Raw genomic sequence first — 20,524 nt, 5'->3', positions numbered from 1 at the left:
TTGTGTAAAGCCATGGCGGCTTTATGATTAGTGTTTAGGTGTCATTAAGCTTTCCAGCCATATATCCCAACACTAGCTTATCTACTGAACGTCTTGGGTTACTTAACTGTAACCTCTGTTCCTTGAAAAAGTGGAACGAGATGCTGCGCTGATTTAGCGCTTTGGGAACGTCTTTAGGAGTGACCAGCTGTGAATATGTGTGCAACACGTCAATGAAATTGACTAGAATTTATAGCCTCTGCCGGTGACATCATCAGGATGTGCCGGTACAGGGGCTATAAATAGATGCGCCACAGGTGCATCGTCAGGTATTTTGTCTGAAGAGCAGTCCTGGGGCATCCTCAGTGCAGCAATGAAGCGCAGCATCTCATTCTGCTTTTTCAGGGAACAGGGGTTGCAGTTAAGTAACCCAAGATGTTCCCTATCAAAAGCTACACTTTGCTGATTTAGCACTTTGGGAACGAGAATACCCACACCGCCGCACTGAAGATGTCTGGACCCCTTTCGGTTCTGTAGTGTGTTCACAAGAGCCCGTGAGGTCTCAGACATGAGCTTGTGATGTTGACTCAAGGACATAAGAGCCCGGAATGGCAAGAACATCCAGACTATAAAATCTTATGAATGTGTGCGGAGAGGACCAGCCTGCTGCATTACATTTACATTTATTCATTTGGCAGACGCTTTTATCCAAAGCGACTTACAAAATAGGAAAAACATCAGCGAATCATCTTAGGGAGACAGTGGTACAAAAAGTGCCATATTACAAAGTTTCACTATCATCAGAATAGTATACAAAACAGATTTAAGTGCAACAAGAACCTTTTTTTTTTTAGTGACCGGTTAAGTGCTTTTGGAAAAGATGTGTTTTTAGCTGTTTTTTGAAGATAGAGAGTGAGTTAGCTTCCCGGATTGAGTTGGGAAGGTCATTCCACCACCGTGGTATGATGAAACTGAAAGTCCGGGAAAGTGTTTTGGTGCCTCTTTGTTTTGGTACGACAAGGCGACGTTCCTTAGCTAACTCACCGCAGGCTTCTGGTGGGAACGTAGCTCTGCATAAATGTTTTTAGGTATGCTGGAGCAGACCCAGTGACTGTTTTTATTGCCAGCATCAGGACCTTGAATTTAATACGTGCATGAACCGGCAGCCAGTGGAGAGAGACAAAAAGTGGTGTAACAAAAAAAAAAAAAAAAGTCCAGTCTAGTTATGACAAGGGACTGAACGAGCAGTTGTGTGGCATGTACAGAGAGGAAGGGTTTATCTTCCTGATATTGTAGAGTGTAAATCTACATGATCTTGCAGTTTTTGAAATGTGGTCTGTGAAATTTAGCTCATCATCAATGGTTACCACTAGATTTCTGACCGTTTTGGAAGGCGAAACTGTAGTTGGACCCAGCTGCACGGTGATGTTGTGTTCAGCAGCAGGGTTGGCTGGAAAGACAAGGAGTTCGGTCTTGGCTGGGTTGAGTTGAAGGTGATGTTCCTTCATCCAAGCTGAGATGTCTGCCAGACAAGCAGCGATTCGAGGGGTTACTGTGTTGTCGTTGGGCTGGAAAGACAAGTAGAGTTGCGTGTCATCAGCGTAGCAGTGGTAAGAGAAACCATGTGACTAGATGATGGTCCAAATGATGTTGTGTATATGGAGAAGAGAAGTGGCCCAAGCACTGATCCCTGAGGTACCCCAGTAAGTAACTGGTGTGGCTTGGATACTTCCCCTCTCCAGGCTACCTCAAAGGACCTTTCTGAGAGATAAGAGTTGAACCAGTCAAGCACAGTTCCAGTGATGCCCAGTTTAGAGAGGGTGGAGAGTAGGATCTGATGGTTGACTGTGTCAAAGGCAGCAGAAAGGTCCAGCAGAATCAGAATGGATGATCTGGATTCAGCTTTCGCCTGTCTCAGCGACTCGATGACAGACAGCAGGGCAGTCTCGGTGGAGTGTCCACTTTTGAAGCCTGACTGATTGTCATCCAGCAGCTTGTTCTGTGAGAGATAGGCGGAGATCTGATTGAAAACTGCCCTTTCAAGTGTTTTTGCCATGAATGGGGTGAGAGAGACTGGTCTGTAGTGTTCTATCTGTGTGGGGTTAATTGCAGGTTTTTTCAGCAGTGGGGTTACTCGAGCCTGCTTAAATGTAGTGGGAAAAGTGCCTGCAAGAAGGGATGTGTTAATTATGTGTGTAAGTGCCGGTAGGATGGACAGAAAGATGGCCTGGAGAAGGTGTGATGGAATGGGGTCAAGGGAACAGGTTGTGGGGTGGTTGGGGAGGAGGAGTTTAGAGACCTCAGTGTCAGTTAAAGGAGAGAACATAGGGAAAGAAGGGTTGCATACAGAAGCCAGGTGTTTGACAGGGTGTGGTACAGTGAATGTATTGCTGATGGCTGTAACCTTATCACTAAAAAATGTGGCGAATATATCTGCTGTCAGTGATGTGTCAGGTGGTGGAGGGGGAGGGCAGAGAAGTGTGTTAAATGTTCTAAACAAGCTACGAGTGTCTGTGGTGCTGTTGGTCTTGGTCTGGTAATATGAAGTTTTTGCAGTTTTAACGTTATTTGAAAAAGTTGCAAGCAGAAGCTGATATTTACCTAGATCAGCTGGATCTTTAGATTTCCGCCATCTCCTCTCAGCTGCCCTGAGATCAGTCCGATGTTCACGAAGGACGTCAGACAGCCAGGGGCTGGGTGGTGTAGTCTGTGCTGGTCTAGAGGAGAGAGGACAGATGTTGTCTAGACAGGTTGTTAAAGTAGAGCTAAGTGTGTCTGTGGCAGTGTTTACATCAAGCATGGAAAATACATTTATTGTGGGAAGAGAGGCAGAGACATCAGTGGAAAGGCGAGAGGGTGAGAGGGAACGGAGGTTACAGCGAAAGGAAACAAAAGGTGGGGTCGGTTTTACAATGGATGGGAGAATCATGTTGAATTTAACAAAGTAGTGATCAGGGACATGTAAAGGTGTAACAAGAATATTAGAGGTGGTACAGTTACGTGTAAAAATGAGGTCCAGCTGGTTGCCCGACCTGTGAGTTGCTGTGGTGTGTAGTCTTTCCAAGTCAAATGAGGCCAGAAGAGTATTCAGTTCAATGGCCTGGGGTTTGTATTGGTGTTTGTTGAAATCGCCAAGAACCACAAGTGGCCTGCCGTCCTCTGGCAAGGAGGACAGCAGGACATCCAATTCCTCAAGAAAGATTGTCAGTTGACCTGGGGGGCGATAGATGACAACAACATCTCCAAGCACGTCAGACTCAGACTCAGACTTTATTAGCCATTTGCAGTATAATACCATATTGGAAAAAGAAAATGTGCAAGAAGCTCAAGGTGCAACGTCAACACATAAAAGGACATAACATAAAACAAACAAGCAAATGCCACGTAAAACTCAATAATAAAACACCGTACAATAAAATCCATACATTGATTTAAAGTGCCTGATTTAAAGTGCTTTGTTTAAAGTGATCACAGCCTGGGGAAAGAAACTGTTTAAATGACGATCAGTAGAACATTTGACAGAGCGATACCTTCTCCCTGAGGGAAGCCTCTCGAAGAAGGCCCTTGCAGGATGGCCTGAATCATCATTAACAATTTTTAAAGCTCGATCCAAAAGTCTAGCTTTATATGTAACCTCCAGAAGCGGCAAAGTGCAGCCAATAGTCCCGCTGGCTGAACGAACCACTTTGTTCAAAGCCTTCTTCTCTTTCAATGTGAGATTACCAAACCACACAGTAATACAACTAACATGTAATTTTGTGGGTTGCATTGTAGTAATGGCATGGAATTCAAAAGATGTATTGTTACATAGTGAAGCCTGTGGTGAAAAAGTCCAGTTATTATGAATGAGCAAACCTGTTCCCCCACCCCTACCAGTATGTCGAGGGGTGTGGGAGAAGGAGAAGTTGTTGGAGAGAGCAGCAGGTGTTGCTGTATCCTCAGGACGTATCCATGTCTCCGTCAGTGCCAGGATGCTGAGGGTGGACTGTGTGGCGAAAGCTGGGATGAAGGCAGCTTTGTTCACAGCAGACTGGCAATTACAGAGTCCAACTGAGAATGAGAGTGGAGCAGGTGTTGAAGTGCAAAGCGGCCGTAGGTTATGTGGGTTGCGTTTTGACTTGCATCTGTATCTTGTGAACGGTCTACAACAGATAACAGGGATGTGCTTGAAGGCATGTGTTATTAGTGAACTAGACATGTTAGTATGTATGTATGTATAAGTAAAATAATAAAAGAGATAGAATAGAAAAATACTTAAGTGCTTTGGTGAGTGGAGCCTTGTCAGTGTCCTTGCTCAGTGGCCTCGCACAGGTAGACTCGCTGGTCCAATGCCGCTTCCGCGTCAGCATTAAGTCCAATAAATAAGCACTTTTACGAGCTGTTCAGTGGAAAAAAAGCAGCCACGCCTTAATGCTACTTAGCACAACAAAGCTAGTCACGTGGTCAACCGAAACTGAAACTCAGGGTTGCGCGGGAACAAAAGCAACTTCTGTACAGATAATAAATTAATAAATTATGCTACACTTTAGCAATAAATAATACTCTAAAACAAGTGAAGCACTGTTTGCAGACACTAAAACGACGATAGTTTTACACACACACAGGATAACCAATCCGAATTCTAAGCAAATCTAGCAACGAATCCTACGTGACAAGTTTAAATAAATCTAGCAATTAATATTACGTGACAAGTCTAACAATTCTATCAGCGAATACTATGGGACAAGTCAACACAAATATAGCGCACACACACCAAACACACGTCTAAGCGACCCGCGTTCAAGACAGTAAACAAACAGCACCCGATCTAGCAATGAATACCACTATAACAACGTTAAAAACAATGAAATAAACACACTTACATACAACTGCTGACTCCTGTAGATAGATCGCTTCTCCACTCCTGTAGATAGATCGCTTCTCCTGCTTGGTGACGCATTACAAACATGCTGCAGAGAGACACCTCTAGCCAAAGCTTTAGAGGAGGTGACCCCTCTGGTAGTGTGAGCCCTGATCCCTACTGGTGAAGCTTGACTGCGCGCCTCGTAGGCCAGGGCAATAGCATCCCTCACCCAATGCGACATTGTCTGCTTGGTGACGGGCCGCCCCCTTGTTACGGCCCCCTGGACACAGTCCGTGAAGCCTTTCCTGATCCAGTGTTGAAAACGGCGGGGAACAGAAGGCTTCAAGAGGGACCGAATGTACGGCCGAGAAAGGAACCTTAGGCATATAGTCAGGATGAGGGTGTAATATTGCTTTAGCCATTCCTGGGACAAAATATAAGCAGGATTTCAAGACAGACAGAGCCTGCAAATCCCCAATTCTTTTTAGAGAAGTAATCGCCATAAGAAAAAACATCTTGAGAGTCAGAAGTTTATCAGACACTAACTCTAAAGGTTCAAAGGGGGTCTCAACCAGACCCTCAAGGACTATTGCTAAGTCCCATGAAGGGATCCTGGTCCTAGCAGGAGGTCTTAATCGCATGGCTCCACGAACAAAGCGAGTGAGCAGAGGATGTTTCCCCAATGGCATCCCGTCAATCAAGGAGTGGCAAGCCAATAGAGCGGCCACAAAAACCCTGAGAGTGGCGGGGCATGTGCCTGCTGATAATTTTTCTTCAGAAAGTCCAGAACTGAAGCAATCTGGCAGTTAACTGGATCTGACTTATGTGCACTGTACCATCTTTCAAAGACACCCCATTTATTGGCATAACTTCTTCTAGTAGAGGGAGCCCTAGCGCTCAGAATGGTCTCGATGACTTCAGGAGAAAGCCCAGTGTCCCTCAGTTGGTACCCTTCAGGTGCCAAACATGAAGGTTCCACAGCTCGGTACGGGGAGGAAATATCATCCCCTGTGCCTGAGACAGAAGGTCCCTCTTATCCGAGGGAACCTTGGCCTAGCCTGACTTTGCTCAGTGTGTTCTGAATGGTTTTGATTCAAGCAGGAGACAATTGTGCCCGCATCATGATCGAAATCCATATGACCCCCAGATAAGTAGTTTCCTGAGTGGCTTGACATTGAGTCTCAAACCCAGAGAAACCAGATGAGCTAAGATGATAGCCCTGTGCTGTAATGCCAGTTCTTGTGACTGTGCTAGTATCAGTCAGTCATCTATATAATTCATATAATTGTTATATAATTGCAGATCTTTCCACAGTAGACATGCTTGTTCCGGTTTCACGGTAGTGGGAACCACGCCGTTGAAACACGGAGGACGGCGAACAAATTTAATTCTGTAGCCTTTTTCTAATGTTCTTAGGACCCATAATGAATCACCCGGCAGTAGCTTCCATACTGCCAGGTTCTCTGAGATGGGTATCAATTTTGGCACTTCCTGTTGAGGGGATGTCGAGTTTTCTGTGTCCTGGACTACAGCAGGAAGCAAAGGAACACCCAACATTTTGCTTGAAACTGCTAACTCCCGAAACACCAGAGGCAGCGGGAATGGAGAGGTTTTGTGGGTGTATTGAGAAGATGCAGGTGGATGTTTCACGTGCCCCGTCCCGAGGGGGGCTACCCCACAAGGCTGGGCACAAGACCGTCAGGGCTTTCTCTTCTTGGAGATGACGGTCCTAAGGTCTTGCTTTGGGGGCTGCTTAGGGCGGCGAGCCGGTCCCAAGTCTCTACGAGCGGGAGCGCGATTCGCCACGCTCTGTTTTTGAGCCTCCCTTCTAGAAGGACCTGGGCGGGGCTGAGTGAGGCGAGGAAGGAATTGCCCGAAGGCTTCCTCATGACTCTTTGCCTCCTGGAACCTGGTGATGACCGTGTTCATAGAGTCACCGAACAAGCCGGAAGTTGAAACAGGAACACTTGCCCTTGTCTCTGATGCCCAAAAGGTTCAGCCATAAGTGTCTCTCCATGCTGACCAAAGCAGCCATATGGCGCGAGCCATCTGTTTGGATGCCCAGAGAGACACATCCGTGGCTCGACAAAGCTCTGAGAACACCTCTTCATTGACCATACTGCCTGCACTCAGGTCCTTCAACAGATCAGCCTGGTATGCCTGAAACACTGCCATAGTGTGCAGGGCAGCACCAACCTGACCTGCTGCCTGATAAGCTTTCTCCACAAGCGTAGAGGCGGTCCTGCATGGATTTGGGGGGAGAGTGGGTCTCCTTAGAGATGATGCTGAGCCAGGGGAGAGATAACCCGCAAGTGTCTCTTCTACCTGTTGCATCATGGAATACCCCCGTGCCTCAGCACCCACAATAGTCGAATATGTAGACGTCGAGGGCACGTGAAGTACAAGGTTTCCTCCATGAACGAGAAAGCTCATCACGGAGGTCATCAAAGAAAGGAAGGGACTGATGTAGCGTTCCGTTCCCTTGGCCACGAGACAGAAATCTGTCTTCCAGCTTGGAGCGTTTGGGGGTCTTTTTCATGTGGCCAGTCTAACTGTAGTCTGGCCACCGCCCGAGTAACCACCTCGAGCAATTCCTCAGCTGCTTTATTATCGTGCGAGGAATGCTCAGAGGTGGGTAGCTCGAAGTCCACAGACTCAAGAGATTTAGCATTCCCCTCATGAACCGAAGAGGCGCCGGAGCCCGCTTCAAGATCACGAGAAGGACCGGCTGGATCTGGGGAGAGAGCGAGCGATAGGGACAGACCCATCTCTCGCTCCTCGGCCAGATCCATACGAGAGCCCCACAATGGAAGAGTGGGCGCTGGCTCTCAGAAGTAAGCGAGACGAGTGCGAAGCATTTTGACTGAAACAGATCGCAATGCTCGCACCCGCCCCAATGCAAGAGCAGCATGCTCTTCCCCGAAACACATAAAACAAAACTGGTGTGTGTCCGATTCAGCCATAGAGCATAAACACGGGAACACACACCGCTTGCTTTGTTTATTAGTCATTTTTAAAAGGTTTCTGCGCACTGCCTAACAAGTTCTAACTCCTAACAGAGGAAAGTAGAAAGTTTTTGACAGGGTTGAGAAGCACAACACACACAGAATGGTCTGAAGACAAAAGACCTGACGATGCACCTGTGGCGCATCTATTTATAGCCCCTGTACCGGCGCATCCTGATGATGTCACCGGCAGAGGCTATAAATTCTAGTCACTTTCATTGACGTGTTGCACACATATTCACAGCTGATCACTCCTAAAGACGTTCCCAAAGCGCTAATTCAGCACAGCATCAAATTGTAGCTTTTGATAGGGAACACTATTATGTGCTTTAGTCAAATTTCAATTAGGGCCCTCTGAGTTGCTTGGTATGTGTCGATGCACTCAGTTGTCCTTTTTCATGTGTCCAGTATTTTGATTATTAATTTCCTTTAAATCTTGAACTCATTCTTTTTTGTAATGTAGTACTTTGCTGATGTTGTTATATTTCCGATGTGTCTGCATATTCAGGCCCTAATTGCTGAGGTTGCACTGAGATTTAAGTGCTGTCCATTTTCCTGATATGGCCAGATATACAGGTATAACAACTGGCCTCCGTGGTTGTGAGCACTGGCAGCGACACGGCGATGGCCTCCGCAGTTGTGAGCACTGGCAGAGACTGGGGAGTGGCCTCCATGGTCATGAGCACGGGCAGCAACAGGGGAACGATCTCAATGGTCATGATCATGGGCAGAGACTGGGGAACGGCCTCCATGGTCGTGAGCATGGGCAGCGACTGGGGAACGGCCTCCATGGTTTTGAGCATGGGCAGTGACAAGGGAACGACCTCAGTGGTCGTGCGCACGGGCAGCGACTGGGGAACGGCCTCCATGGTTTTGAGCATGGGCAGCGACTGGGTAAGGACCTCAGTGGTCATGAGCACAGACAGTGACAGGGGAATGACCTCAGTGGTCGTGAGCACAGGCAGCGACTAGGGAACGACCTCAGTGGTCATGAGCACGGGCAGAGACTGGGGAACGACCTCCGTGGTCGGTCTTTCTGTGATGAGGCAGGTGAGGAACGAGGATCTAAATGCAGATTTTAATTAATCAAAAGATAAACAAAGAACTCTAACACATGTTAAGACTGACAAAGAAACCAGGGGAAACAAGGGCTTAAATACACAAGGGAAAACAAGGAAACGAGAAACACCTAGTGAAACAATCAGGGGAAACCAAGCATAAAAAGAAACTACAAAAGGACTACAAAACTAACAGGAAACAGGAACGGGGAACTAAATAATTTCAACATAATAGTCTAGACAAAAACAGGGAATGCATGACAGAGTGGTTATATACTGCCTTTATTCAAACACTTGTTTATTGTTTGGACATTTTTTTTGGATAACATGCATTATATAAATGAATATACATTGTTAAATTGTATAATTAGCATATTTAGGTAACCTGTATATTTCATGTTTGCATTTAATATTTGTACTGTACTTTAACCACATGTACTGTATTAGGTTGCATAGCTTCATTTGGTAATGTTGTCTGTCGAATTTGAATATTTACAATGTACTGTACTTTACTCTTGATTTCAGATAGGACTAAAAAATAAGGAGTTCTGAGTCAACACCAATGAAAACTGACAATCACAGATATTAATCAACTCCCAACAATCAGTGACGCATGAAAAGAAAAGGTTTCTGCATGCAAAATGCACAAAAAGGGAAAATAAGGAAGGATAAACATACTTAGAGTTACTATGGAAAAGCTGTTAGCTTGATAATGTGTTAGATATGATAGTTTGGTTAAAAATCTAAAGGATCTGCTATAAAAGAAACATGATGTCGTGCAGTAATCAATATAAAGATTACACAATACAGTATTTACAAATTCTACTCATCTTGTTAGCTCTAGTTCTGAATATAGATATGACAAAATTGTCATTTTCTCGTTTTCAAATGTCAGGTCAAAATGCTCATCATTAAAGGCTTGGCCTCCTCTCTGCTCAGTGACTCTGGACAGGCCTTGGCTGAGTTGGACTGTTTTGCCATCAGTTCCCTCTGAAGCTCTTGATACATGTTCTCATTGACCTGCTGAAGATAAGAAGCTTTTACTTTCTAAAAAATCATATTGAACTTATACCTTGTTACTTTAAATGATACAGCATGTTGTTGCTGGAATTTTGGTGCAGTTATAGTTTTGGTACAGTTATATTAGAATGAGATTAATTGTGCATTTTCAGTTCAACAAATACAAAATATGTGACAATTGAGAAGTGCAGACCAAATTCAATTAAATTCAGAATTTGTCAACTTCCCATAGAGCTATGTATGAGTTTTGCCTCTGTGCTCGTTGCCATCACAGATGTGTGCGAGTGTCCTGCACTTTGTTCTGCTGACTTTACGCTTATTAATATGAGTAGTATTTTGAAATGGGAAACAGGCATGTAATAGGGAGTTGTTGATATGGTACAGTGATTAAAACAAGATGGAAAATGGACAATGCTTGAATGATAAATCAGTCAGCCTCATTCACAAGGAAATCAAATTTCTGTGTAAAACAGTTCACAACAATTTATAAACAATGTGATAATTTAAAAAAGAATGGTTTTTACAAACTATTTTCAAAGAAATAAGTTCTGCTCATGTGTCATGAATGAGGCCCCATGTATTAACAATGCATGTATTTACCAAACTAGCTGTTTTGTACATATAATTTGATTATACATAATTTGTTGATATTTTGAAATGTGTCTAGTGAGTTACCTGACTGGTTTGCTTTGGCAATAACTTGGCAATAAGCTCTGTGATGTTATCAAAGGTGGGTCGCAGAGTTGGGTCCAGGCTCCAGCACATTTTCATAATTGTGTAACTACAGAAGGTTAAAGATAAGTCACTTGCTATTGATTTTCTTTATACAGTATATTTATTATTCTATTTTCTCTCATTACTTTAGTGATGCTTTTAAACTCACATCTCAGGAGGTGCGAAATCTGGTTGTGACATGTGATAACCATCTTTAATCCTCTTGTAGAATCGTGCATCAATCACAACATTGGGGTAAGGACTCATACCTACAGGAAACAGAACAAATACACCATAATACCAAAAAAATTCCTTAATGAACAGTCATCTACTTCAATAGGGTTATATTTAAATGTATCTTCTGCTCAATTTAATAATTTACTTATATTCTTAATAGGTTTTAAAAAGTTTATGATGACTTACCCAGGGAAAATATCTCCCACAAAAGGATGCCATATGACCAGATATCACTCTGTACTGTATAAACACATTCAAAAATGCTTTCAGGTGACATCCACTTTACTGGGAGTCGTGCCTGCAGAACAAGTACAACAGAATATATACACAAATAACTCATTACATACTGTAAGAATAATATTTTTTAGGAAATAAGTTATACAATTGAAAGAAAAAAGAAAACAACTTTTACAGATTTCTATCATTTGAAAACAGAAAAAAATAATAAGACAGGGTAGACAAAAAAGTGAAAAAAGATTCAATGTTAAATGTTTTTCTTAGTAAGTCAGGCAATACGCCATTTGATAGATTGCACAAGCAAATTAGTATCCGTTCTTTGGGATCCAAGTAAATCAGGGCCATAGTGTTTAGCCGTGCCCCTATCATGGGTACGAAAATGGCCCTCAGTTTAGTCTCGTTCAATGCCGTTCGGTCTGTCAGTCCAACAAATGGCATCTGATGCTGATCAAATCATGTTTTAAGTCCAACTAAATTGCTTGCCCAAAATCTACAACACTTTCTACAAACGACATAATCAAGGTTTTTATAACATTTCTAGGTTTAACTTTTATCAAGCTATTCAAAAAACTATAGCCTAAATAAATGAGCTATGAGTTTCAATAATGTCTTTAACAGTGTTGGGAAAACTAGTAAATTCAAGGAGATCATTTCTGAACATTATGATGAAGTTAAATGTGAGTGCACAATGACATTCTTAACTGTTAAATTGTTCATAAAAAGAATATAGAATAAAGAGAAAAGGAATCTGCTCAGTGTAACTTACATTCCCCTTTACCACATAATTTAAATCATTCATGATGTCTCGTGCAAGGCCAAAATCACATATCTTGACAACACGGCAGTCAGTCACCAGAATGTTCCTTGCAGCCAAATCTCTGTGAATACACTGATCATAAACACATGTGTTCATTATAAAATGATAGTATACCAAGAACAACTACAGATAAAGACATAAATAAATCTCCCTCATAATCCGTCATGCTGTAGACCACGGCTTGCCACCCTTAAAGGAATAGTTCACTCAAACATATAAATTCTGTCATCATTTCCTCATGTTGTTCCAAACCTGTATCACCTTCTCTCTTTTGTGAACCAAAATATTTTAATTTTTGAAGAATATATATACACTTGAAGTCAGAAGTTTACATATACCTTAGCCAAATACATTACAAATACAAGGTTTTTCACAATTCCTGACATTTAATTGAGAAAACATTCCCTGTCTTAGGTCAGTTAGGATCACTACTTTATTTTAAGAATGTGAAATGTCAGAATAATATTAGAGAGAATTTCAGCTTTTATTTCGTTCATCACATTCCCAGTGTGTCAGAAGTTTACATTTTACCCCACTTTTGTTAGTATTTGGTAGCATTGCCTTTAAATTGTTTAACTCGTGTCAAACGTTTTGGGTAGTCTTCCACAAGCTTCTCACAATATGTTGCTGGAATTTTGTCCCATTCCTTTAGACATAACTGGTGTAACTTATTCTGGAAATTTACAAGCTGCTTAAAGGCCAGTTAACTTATTGTATGTAAACTTCTGACCCACTGAAATTGTGATATAGTCAATAAAATGTGACACAAATTGTCTGTTAACAATTGTTGGAAAATGTACTTGTGTCATTCACAAAGTAGATGTCCTTAAAGACTTGCTAAAACTATAGTTGGCTAATATGAAATCTGTGGAGTGGTTAAAATATTTCTTTTTTAATTACTTCAACCTAAGTGTATGTAAACCTCTGACTTCAATTGTACACTGGTGGCCAAAGGTTTGGAATAATGTACAGATTTTGCTCTTATGGAAATAAATTGGAACTTTTATTCACCAAAGTTGCATTCAACTGATCACAATGTATAGTAAAAAAAAAAAATTAAGAACTTCTTAAACTACTTCAAAGAGTTCTCATAAAAAAATGTGCAGCAATTACAACTTTGCAGATCCTTGGCATTCTAGCTGTCAGTTTGTCCAGATACTCAGGTGACATTTCACCCCACGCTTCCTGTAGCACTTGCCATAGATGTCTAGTTGGGCACTTCTCACGCACCTTACAATCTAGCTGATCCCACAAAAGCTCAATGGGTTTAAGATCCATAACACTCTTTTCCAATGATCTGTTGTCCAATGTCTGTTTCTTTGCCCACTCTAACCTTTTCTTTTTGTTTTTCTGTTTCAAAAGTGGCTTTTTCTTTGCAATATTTCCCATACGGCCTGCACCCCTGAGTCTTCTCTTTACTGTTGTACATGAAACTGGTGTTGAGCGGGTAGAATTCAATGAATTTGTCAGCTGAGGACATGTGAGGCATCTATTTATCTAACTAGAGACTCTGATGTACTTATCCTCTTGTTTAGTTGTACATCTGGCCTTCCACATCTTTTTCTGTCCTTGTTAGAGCCAGTTGTCCTTTGTCTCTGAAGACATTTGATACCAATATGTCCTTTGAAAATTAAATTACCAATGTTTGTAGAACAGCATTATTATAGCATTATATAGCATGAAGCAGGGTACTGCTTCATGCCTGCCAGTGTGTTGGGGGTAGTTATGCGACGGCTTGCTGCGCTGGCTATGAGGCACACAGAGGTCTGCCCGTCTCACACCGGCAGTCTGCATAACATGGTTGAGTACTCGGGTAGTGTCCCTCCTGCCACAACACTGAACCAACCGCTGAAATGGCCAGGTCTCTGGCTCGGCTCTTCAGTGCAATACCTGATGTGTGTTTGCAGCATCTCTCCTTCTATACCCGTATGTCCAGGGGAGTGGCATGCAAATTCCACACGCCAATTTCCATTGGCCTTTTCTCAAGATCAGAGATGTCTGGGCTCCGCAGGAGTGACCCCTAGTGTCAACTCATTGACGCAATGTCTCGTTCCCTCCATCAGAGAACGTCATTCCTCAAAACAACGATTGACTGATGAGTTTCTAGAGAAAGCAGTTTCTTTTTTGCCATTTTTGACCTAATATTGACCTCAAGACATGCCTGTCTATTTTACACTGTAGCAACTCAAAAACAAACACAATGACAATGTAAAGCTTCATTTAACAAACCAAATAGCTTTCAACTGTGTTTGATATAATGGCAAGTGATTTTCTTTGCAATTTAGCATGATTACTCAAGGATAAGGTGTTGGAGTGATGGCTGCTGGAAATGGGGCCTGTCTAGATGTTATCAAAATAGTGATGGTGCCATTTTTACATCAGAAATGTCCTGAATATACTTTATACTGAATATACTTTATGATCAGTTGAATGCCATTTTGGTGAACAAAATTACCAATATCCTTCCGAAACAGCAAAATCTGTACATTATTCCAAACTTTTGACCTCCCAACGTAAACACACGCACGCACACACGTGCACACACACACACTCACACACACAAACACACACAGTATATAAAAGAGAGAGATTTATATCTATATATATATATATATATATATATATATATATATATATATAGATATACACTCACCTAAAGGATTATTAGGAACACCTGTTCAATTTCTCATTAATGCAATTATCTAATCAACCAATCACATGGCAGTTGCTTCAATGCATTTAGGGGTGTGGGCCTGGTCAAGACAATCTCCTAAACTCCAAACTGAATGTCAGAATGGGAAAGAAAGGTGATTTAAGCTATTTTGAGCGTGGCATGGTTGTTGGTGTCAGACGGGCCGGTCTGAGTATTTCACAATCTGCTCAGTTACTGGGATTTTCACACACAACCATTTCTATGGTTTACAAAGAATGGTGTGAAAAGGGAAAAACATCCAGTATGAAGCAGTCCTGTGGGCGAAAATGCCTTGCTAGAGGTCAGAGGAGAATGGGCCGACTGATTCAAGCTGATAGAAGAGCAACTTTGCCTGAAATAACCACTCGTTACAACCGAGGTATGCAGCAAAGCATTTGTGAAGCCACAACATGCACAACCTTGAGGCGGATGGGCTACAACAGCAGAAGACCCCACCGGGTACCACTCATCTCCACTACAAATAGGAAAAAGAGGCTACAATTTGCAAGAGCTCACCAAAATTGGACAGTTGAAGACTGGAAAAATGTTGCCTGGTCTGTTGAGTCTCGATTTCTGTTGAGACATTCAGATGGTAGAGTCAGAATTTGGCGTAAACAGAATGAGAACATGGATCCATCATGCCTTGTTACCACTGTGCAGGCTGCTGGTGGTGGTGTAATTGTGTGGGGGATGTTTTCTTGGCACACTTTAGGCCCCTTAGTGCCAATTGGGCATCGTTTAAATGCCACGGCCTACCTGAGCATTGTTTCTGACCATGTCCATCCCTTTATGGCCACCATGTACCCATCCTCTGATGGCTACTTCCAGCAGGATAATGCACCATGTCACAAAGCTCGAATCATTTCAAATTGGTTTCTTGAACATGACAATGAGTTCACTGCACTAAAATGGCCCCCACAGTCACCAGATCTCAACCCAATAGAGCATCTTTGGGATGTGGTGGAATGGGAGCTTCATGCCCTGGATGTGCATCCCACAAATCTCCATCAACTGCAAGATGCTATCCTATCAATATGGGCCAACATTTCTAAAGAATGCTTTCAGCACCATGTTGAATCAATGCCACGTAGAATTAAGGCAGTTCTGAAGGCGAAAGGGGGTCAAACACAGTATTAGTATGGTGTTCCTAATAATCCTTTAGGTGAGTGTATATATATATATATATATATATATATATATATATATATATATATATATATATATATATATATATATATATATATATATATATATATATATATATATATATATAAATGTAAATGTATGTATTATATATATATATATATTTACAATGTAAATGTATATATATATATATATAAATGTAATATATATATATATATATATATATATATATATATATATATACACACATTTAATGAAAATATGTTGATATTATTAATGGCATACAATATTTAGTTTGTATATATATATTTTTTATTGTTTTAGTGTTTTTTTTAGAAATAATGAAATTAAATATACATTTGCATCCAGTGGTCCCTCAAGAAAATCTAATTGGGGTTGCTGAGTGGGGGGACAGTAAAAATCTTAAGGTGGCTCACCAAAAAGTAGGTGGCATGGCTGAATCTTAAGGTATATAACTATATAGCTATTTATTAGTTGATAAGGAAATTCTGAATTTGAATGGGGTCTGTCCATGAATCATTATCTATGTAATTTCAAGCAAAAATTTATTAAACAAGTTCTAGGGACCAACTTTATATTAGGTGTCTTAACTAGTATGTATTTAAGCATTTGATTTAATGTATTTATTGTATACGTGTGTTGTTGAATTGTACTTACATTTAAAGGAACTGCTTTTAATTACATCTGTAGTTATACTGTTAACCTTAACCAGTTTCATTTTAACCTTTGCCATTTAAATATAATTGTATTCATTTCACATTCAGTGCTTTATAAGAATTAAATAGCCCTCTTCTATCTTACACACATCTGAGCGGGGCGAATAAAGTGTGGTTTCACACAACCACTGCAGCGAACAAATCAGCTCTGGGACAGCGCTTGTATCATGGTGGAGACCACAAAACTTACATAACCAATTTGAATTCTACAGAGAATGTTCTACTTTAAAATGCTCTATGGAGCAAGTCAAAACTCTGAAATGGCTAGACAGTCCCGACATTATAAACAGCACTGACAAGGTAAAGAGACAAATGCAATTATTTATTTATTTTTAAATACACATCATCATCCTTACTATAAAGTCTTTTTTAATGAATTTACACTCATATTAAATATATTAGGATTTATTATTACAATAGTTTTTTTAATTATAACTGTGAATGTTCTAGTTAAAGGTCTCTCTATTATTTTTTTGGGGGGTGTTTAGGCTATTAGTATTTGTTATATATATTTTTTCAAATACTGTAGTTTATTTTATAGAAACACTATCTACATTAAACTAACCACGGTAATGAGGAGTCATCTATGGTCTTACCTTATTATTATGAATGGCACTGTTAAACAATGGTAAAATTTCATAAAAGTATTCTGTATAACCTGATAAGTTGAGAATACTCAAAACTTTTGTTGTAACCAATTACCCAAGAATATTTAAGTACCTGTAATAAATGTTTTAATTAAAGTGAAATTTTAAAAAAGACATTTTCAGCAAATATTTTTTTTTGCGCTTTTGTAGGCTTTTAATGACAGAGGTAGTGGAGAGGAGAGTGGGAATGGAATCGGGAAAGGACCTCATGAGCCAGGATTCAAAATTGGGTCACCTGCGATGCAATTACCCCACATGTCATGAGTGCAGCCCGCTAGGCTACAGCTCTGACATCTTTTGGAAAGTTTTGGAAAATTTTCAAAAATAGAAAATTGTGATGCTGGCAATGTTTACTCAAAAACATAGACTCAAATAAAATTAAGAAAATCGAAGTTTATTGTTGGGTCAACTAAATAACTGGTTTTGATTACTTTACCGATAATGTTTACAAGTTAGTAGTACTGTTCGGTTTACAGTGTACAATTTAGAATGAAAGGGTTAAAATCTGAACTTCTATGAGTTATGGACAAATTATTTACAAAGTTTTCCTCCTGGTCTGTCCTACTCCTATTCTATCTGGCCATGTTTGCCTTCAGATATTCTTAAGGTGACATAAATAATTAGGCTTCTATCCTGCAAAACTCTTTCTTGTTAAAATAAAATTTTCAAAGAAATGCATGCAGTTACAGTCTCCAGCTATCTTTATAACTTTCTGTGAGCTAGTGAAAATGCTCAGTTGCTAGTGAATTTGGAACACCACTAGCCACAGTGGCCAGTGAGCAAAATTAATGTCAAGCCCTGCATACAGCTAAACACTGTTACAAAATGTTAACTATGCAACCCAGCTGAACCACAGAGCACAAATCAGTTGTGTAGTATAGTGCATATGTAATAATACACCGTATGCCCACCTAAATTGGGTAATGATATGTAACCAAAGGCTGCCATATCAACAAGCTGCCTTTTGACCCATAACTTTTAAAACAAGGCTGGCAGCACCGTTGAGTGAATTTTGTTTTTTCTTATTTAAAAGATTGTCTGTAAATGCACAAAGTGGCAGCGGTGCTGACCTAAAGACACTGGCAAGATAGAGAGTCTGTCTCAGCAGAGAAACCAATCAGAACATAAGTTTCAGCAGGGATGTGATATTATATAACCAATCAAATTCTCTGTTTTAGGATTTGCGAATAGCATAAGTCATTATTTGTGCTATAAATCTACTTAAACAGTGAAAATATTAACTGCATCCATTCTGGCCAAGTTAATTGAGGTGTCCTGTAATTATATTAAATATATGAATAAAAAACTCAAGTAATGCTGTAACTCTCATGATACAGTATATCAGATAATTTCAATCAGTGGTGGCGTTTTATAATTTTGTACCTAGGGTGTGGCCAAAAGCCCTTGGAAAAACTACAACCAACAACTTTGTTTCCTTTCATTTATCTATTTTATGCATTAATTTAAACTATATATTTTCATATATTAGATCAAAACAGGCCTATTTAGGTTCATTTAAATAAGTTGACCTATATAATTAAATACCATTTAAATATAAATAAAATTAATTTGTATAGATCTGCATAAAGTGCATAAAGTGTTTAAAGACATTAACTGAATTAAATCGAATGAGGCATCATTTCACAATTGTCCTCCAGGTGTCGGAATAAGTCATATGTCATCACTCCAAAACATCTAGGTTAGGGATGTAACATCCATTCCCTGATGGAGGGAACGAGACGTTGTGTCGGAGAAGTGACACTAGGGGTATCTCTTGAGCGCCGAATATGCCTCTGATCTATGAAAAAAGGCCAATGAGAAGTTTGCATATAGTATTTGCATAACCCGCCCCCGGACATACGGGTAGAGGAAATACTATGAGTTCATTCAGGATTTTTCGGAGGAGCCGTAAATGGTCTGGCCACTACAGTGGCTAGGCTCAGCGATGTGGCCAGGAGGACACAAGGTCTCATTCCCTCCATCAGGGAACGGAGGTTACATCCGTAACCTAGAGGTTCCCTGTCTGTCGCTCTCTCTGCGTTGTGTCGGAGAAGAGACACTAGGGTTCCAATTTAAATCATGCCATGCACTGAGCCGTGTATGTGTTCTGCTGACACAGGAGCGGGCAGGTATTTTACGTGCACAGGCGACCAGCTGTGTTAGACTGCATTGGGGAAGGGTACGTCCCTTCCCCAATGCCCCAAAAAAGTCATCGGAATCCTTCTGGTTACCCTAGACAGGGGAACAAGGCGACGCTTGCCAACCTGGTAACGGGTCCACTCGCAAGGGGACCGTACCGTGGAAAATACACACAGGGGAGTCCATGTAGGTGTCCTACCCTATGGAGCACCTATTCCAATACAGGGTAGTTTGAGTGCCCGCAGTGGATTGGGTCGGCTAGTTCCTCCACTGAACTGCAGACCCACAAGGGCTAGGGAGGAATCATCCAGGGATCCGAGGAGTGGGATCTACTGGGAGAAAAAGCGCACAATTTGACCTCAACCGAGGGAAAGGGCGCTATATGCAAGTGATTCACCCGGCCAGCCCATCAGCGTGTTACCGAGTTCTACTGGCTCGGACCTGAGAAATCACGGGATGATACTGACTCAACCCTGAGACTGTAAAATCTCCCTTTCTGCTGTCCCCCAAAGCAGACAAAGAGCTGCTCAGAACATCTAAAGCTCTGCATGCGGTCCAGGTAGGTACGCAAAGCACATACCGGACACAGCAACGAAGGGGCAGTGCTTGCAGGTTCACTACCTGGTCTCTAAAGGGCGTGGTAGGAACCTTGGGCACACAGCCCGGTCGCGGCCTTAGTCTTAAGAGAGAGGGCCCTGAGTCCAACTGAAGGCAGGTATCTGGAGGCCCGCGAGGTCCACCAAGAGGTCCCAGGAGGGGAACAGGCTTGTCCGGGAGGGATTTAACCTCCGGGTGCCACTTAGGAACCTGATGATTAAGTCATGCTTACCCAAGGACTTGCCGTCTACTGCGTCGTGGTGGGCCGCGGTAGCAGCGACATACACCTTTAGGGTGGAAGGGGACAGCCTCCCCTCCAGCCTCTCTTGCAGGAATAAGAGCACTGACCTATCTGCGCACCTCTGCGGGTCATCGGCCCGGGAAGAACACCAATTTGTGAACAAGCGCCACTTCAGGGCGTAGAGATGCCTGGTAGAAGGGGCTCTGGCTTGGTTGATCGTGTTTACGACGGTAGGTGGTAGACCAGCTAGATCTTCCGTGTCCCATCCAGGGGCCATACGTGGAGGTTCCAAAGGTCTGGGTGCGGATGCCAGAGCGTGCCTGCCCCTGAGAAAGAAGGTCCTTCCTCAGGGGAATTTGCCAGGGAGGGGCTGTCACGAGGAGTACAAGGTCCGAGTACCAGACCCGGGTGGGCCAAT

At 41.8% G+C, this 20,524-nt stretch overlaps 1 protein-coding gene across 2 annotated transcripts in view; it reads right to left on the bottom strand.

Annotated features, from left to right (window-relative positions):
• Positions 1-9,157: 9,157 nt before the first annotated feature.
• Positions 9,158-20,524, bottom strand: part of csf1rb (colony stimulating factor 1 receptor, b) — an 87,075-nt gene continuing 75,708 nt past the window's right edge. The window contains exons 17-21 of one of the 2 annotated variants that reach the window (XM_052104325.1): positions 11,860-11,982; positions 11,043-11,154; positions 10,789-10,888; positions 10,581-10,686; positions 9,158-9,908 (exon numbers count right to left, since the gene is read on the bottom strand). In XM_052104325.1, the coding sequence (XP_051960285.1) occupies positions 9,777-9,908; positions 10,581-10,686; positions 10,789-10,888; positions 11,043-11,154; positions 11,860-11,982 (573 nt within the window). In that variant the 3' untranslated portion in view covers positions 9,158-9,776. The remainder of the gene's footprint in view (positions 9,909-10,580; positions 10,687-10,788; positions 10,889-11,042; positions 11,155-11,859; positions 11,983-20,524) is intronic. The other variant, XM_052104326.1, reaches the window with a different exon arrangement.

This window comes from Xyrauchen texanus, chromosome 34 (genome assembly GCF_025860055.1).
Source record: "Xyrauchen texanus isolate HMW12.3.18 chromosome 34, RBS_HiC_50CHRs, whole genome shotgun sequence".
Lineage (NCBI taxonomy): Eukaryota > Metazoa > Chordata > Actinopteri > Cypriniformes > Catostomidae > Xyrauchen > Xyrauchen texanus.
The sequence above is the reverse complement of the archived record's forward strand: the minus strand, read 5'-3'. Positions and strand labels throughout refer to the sequence as shown.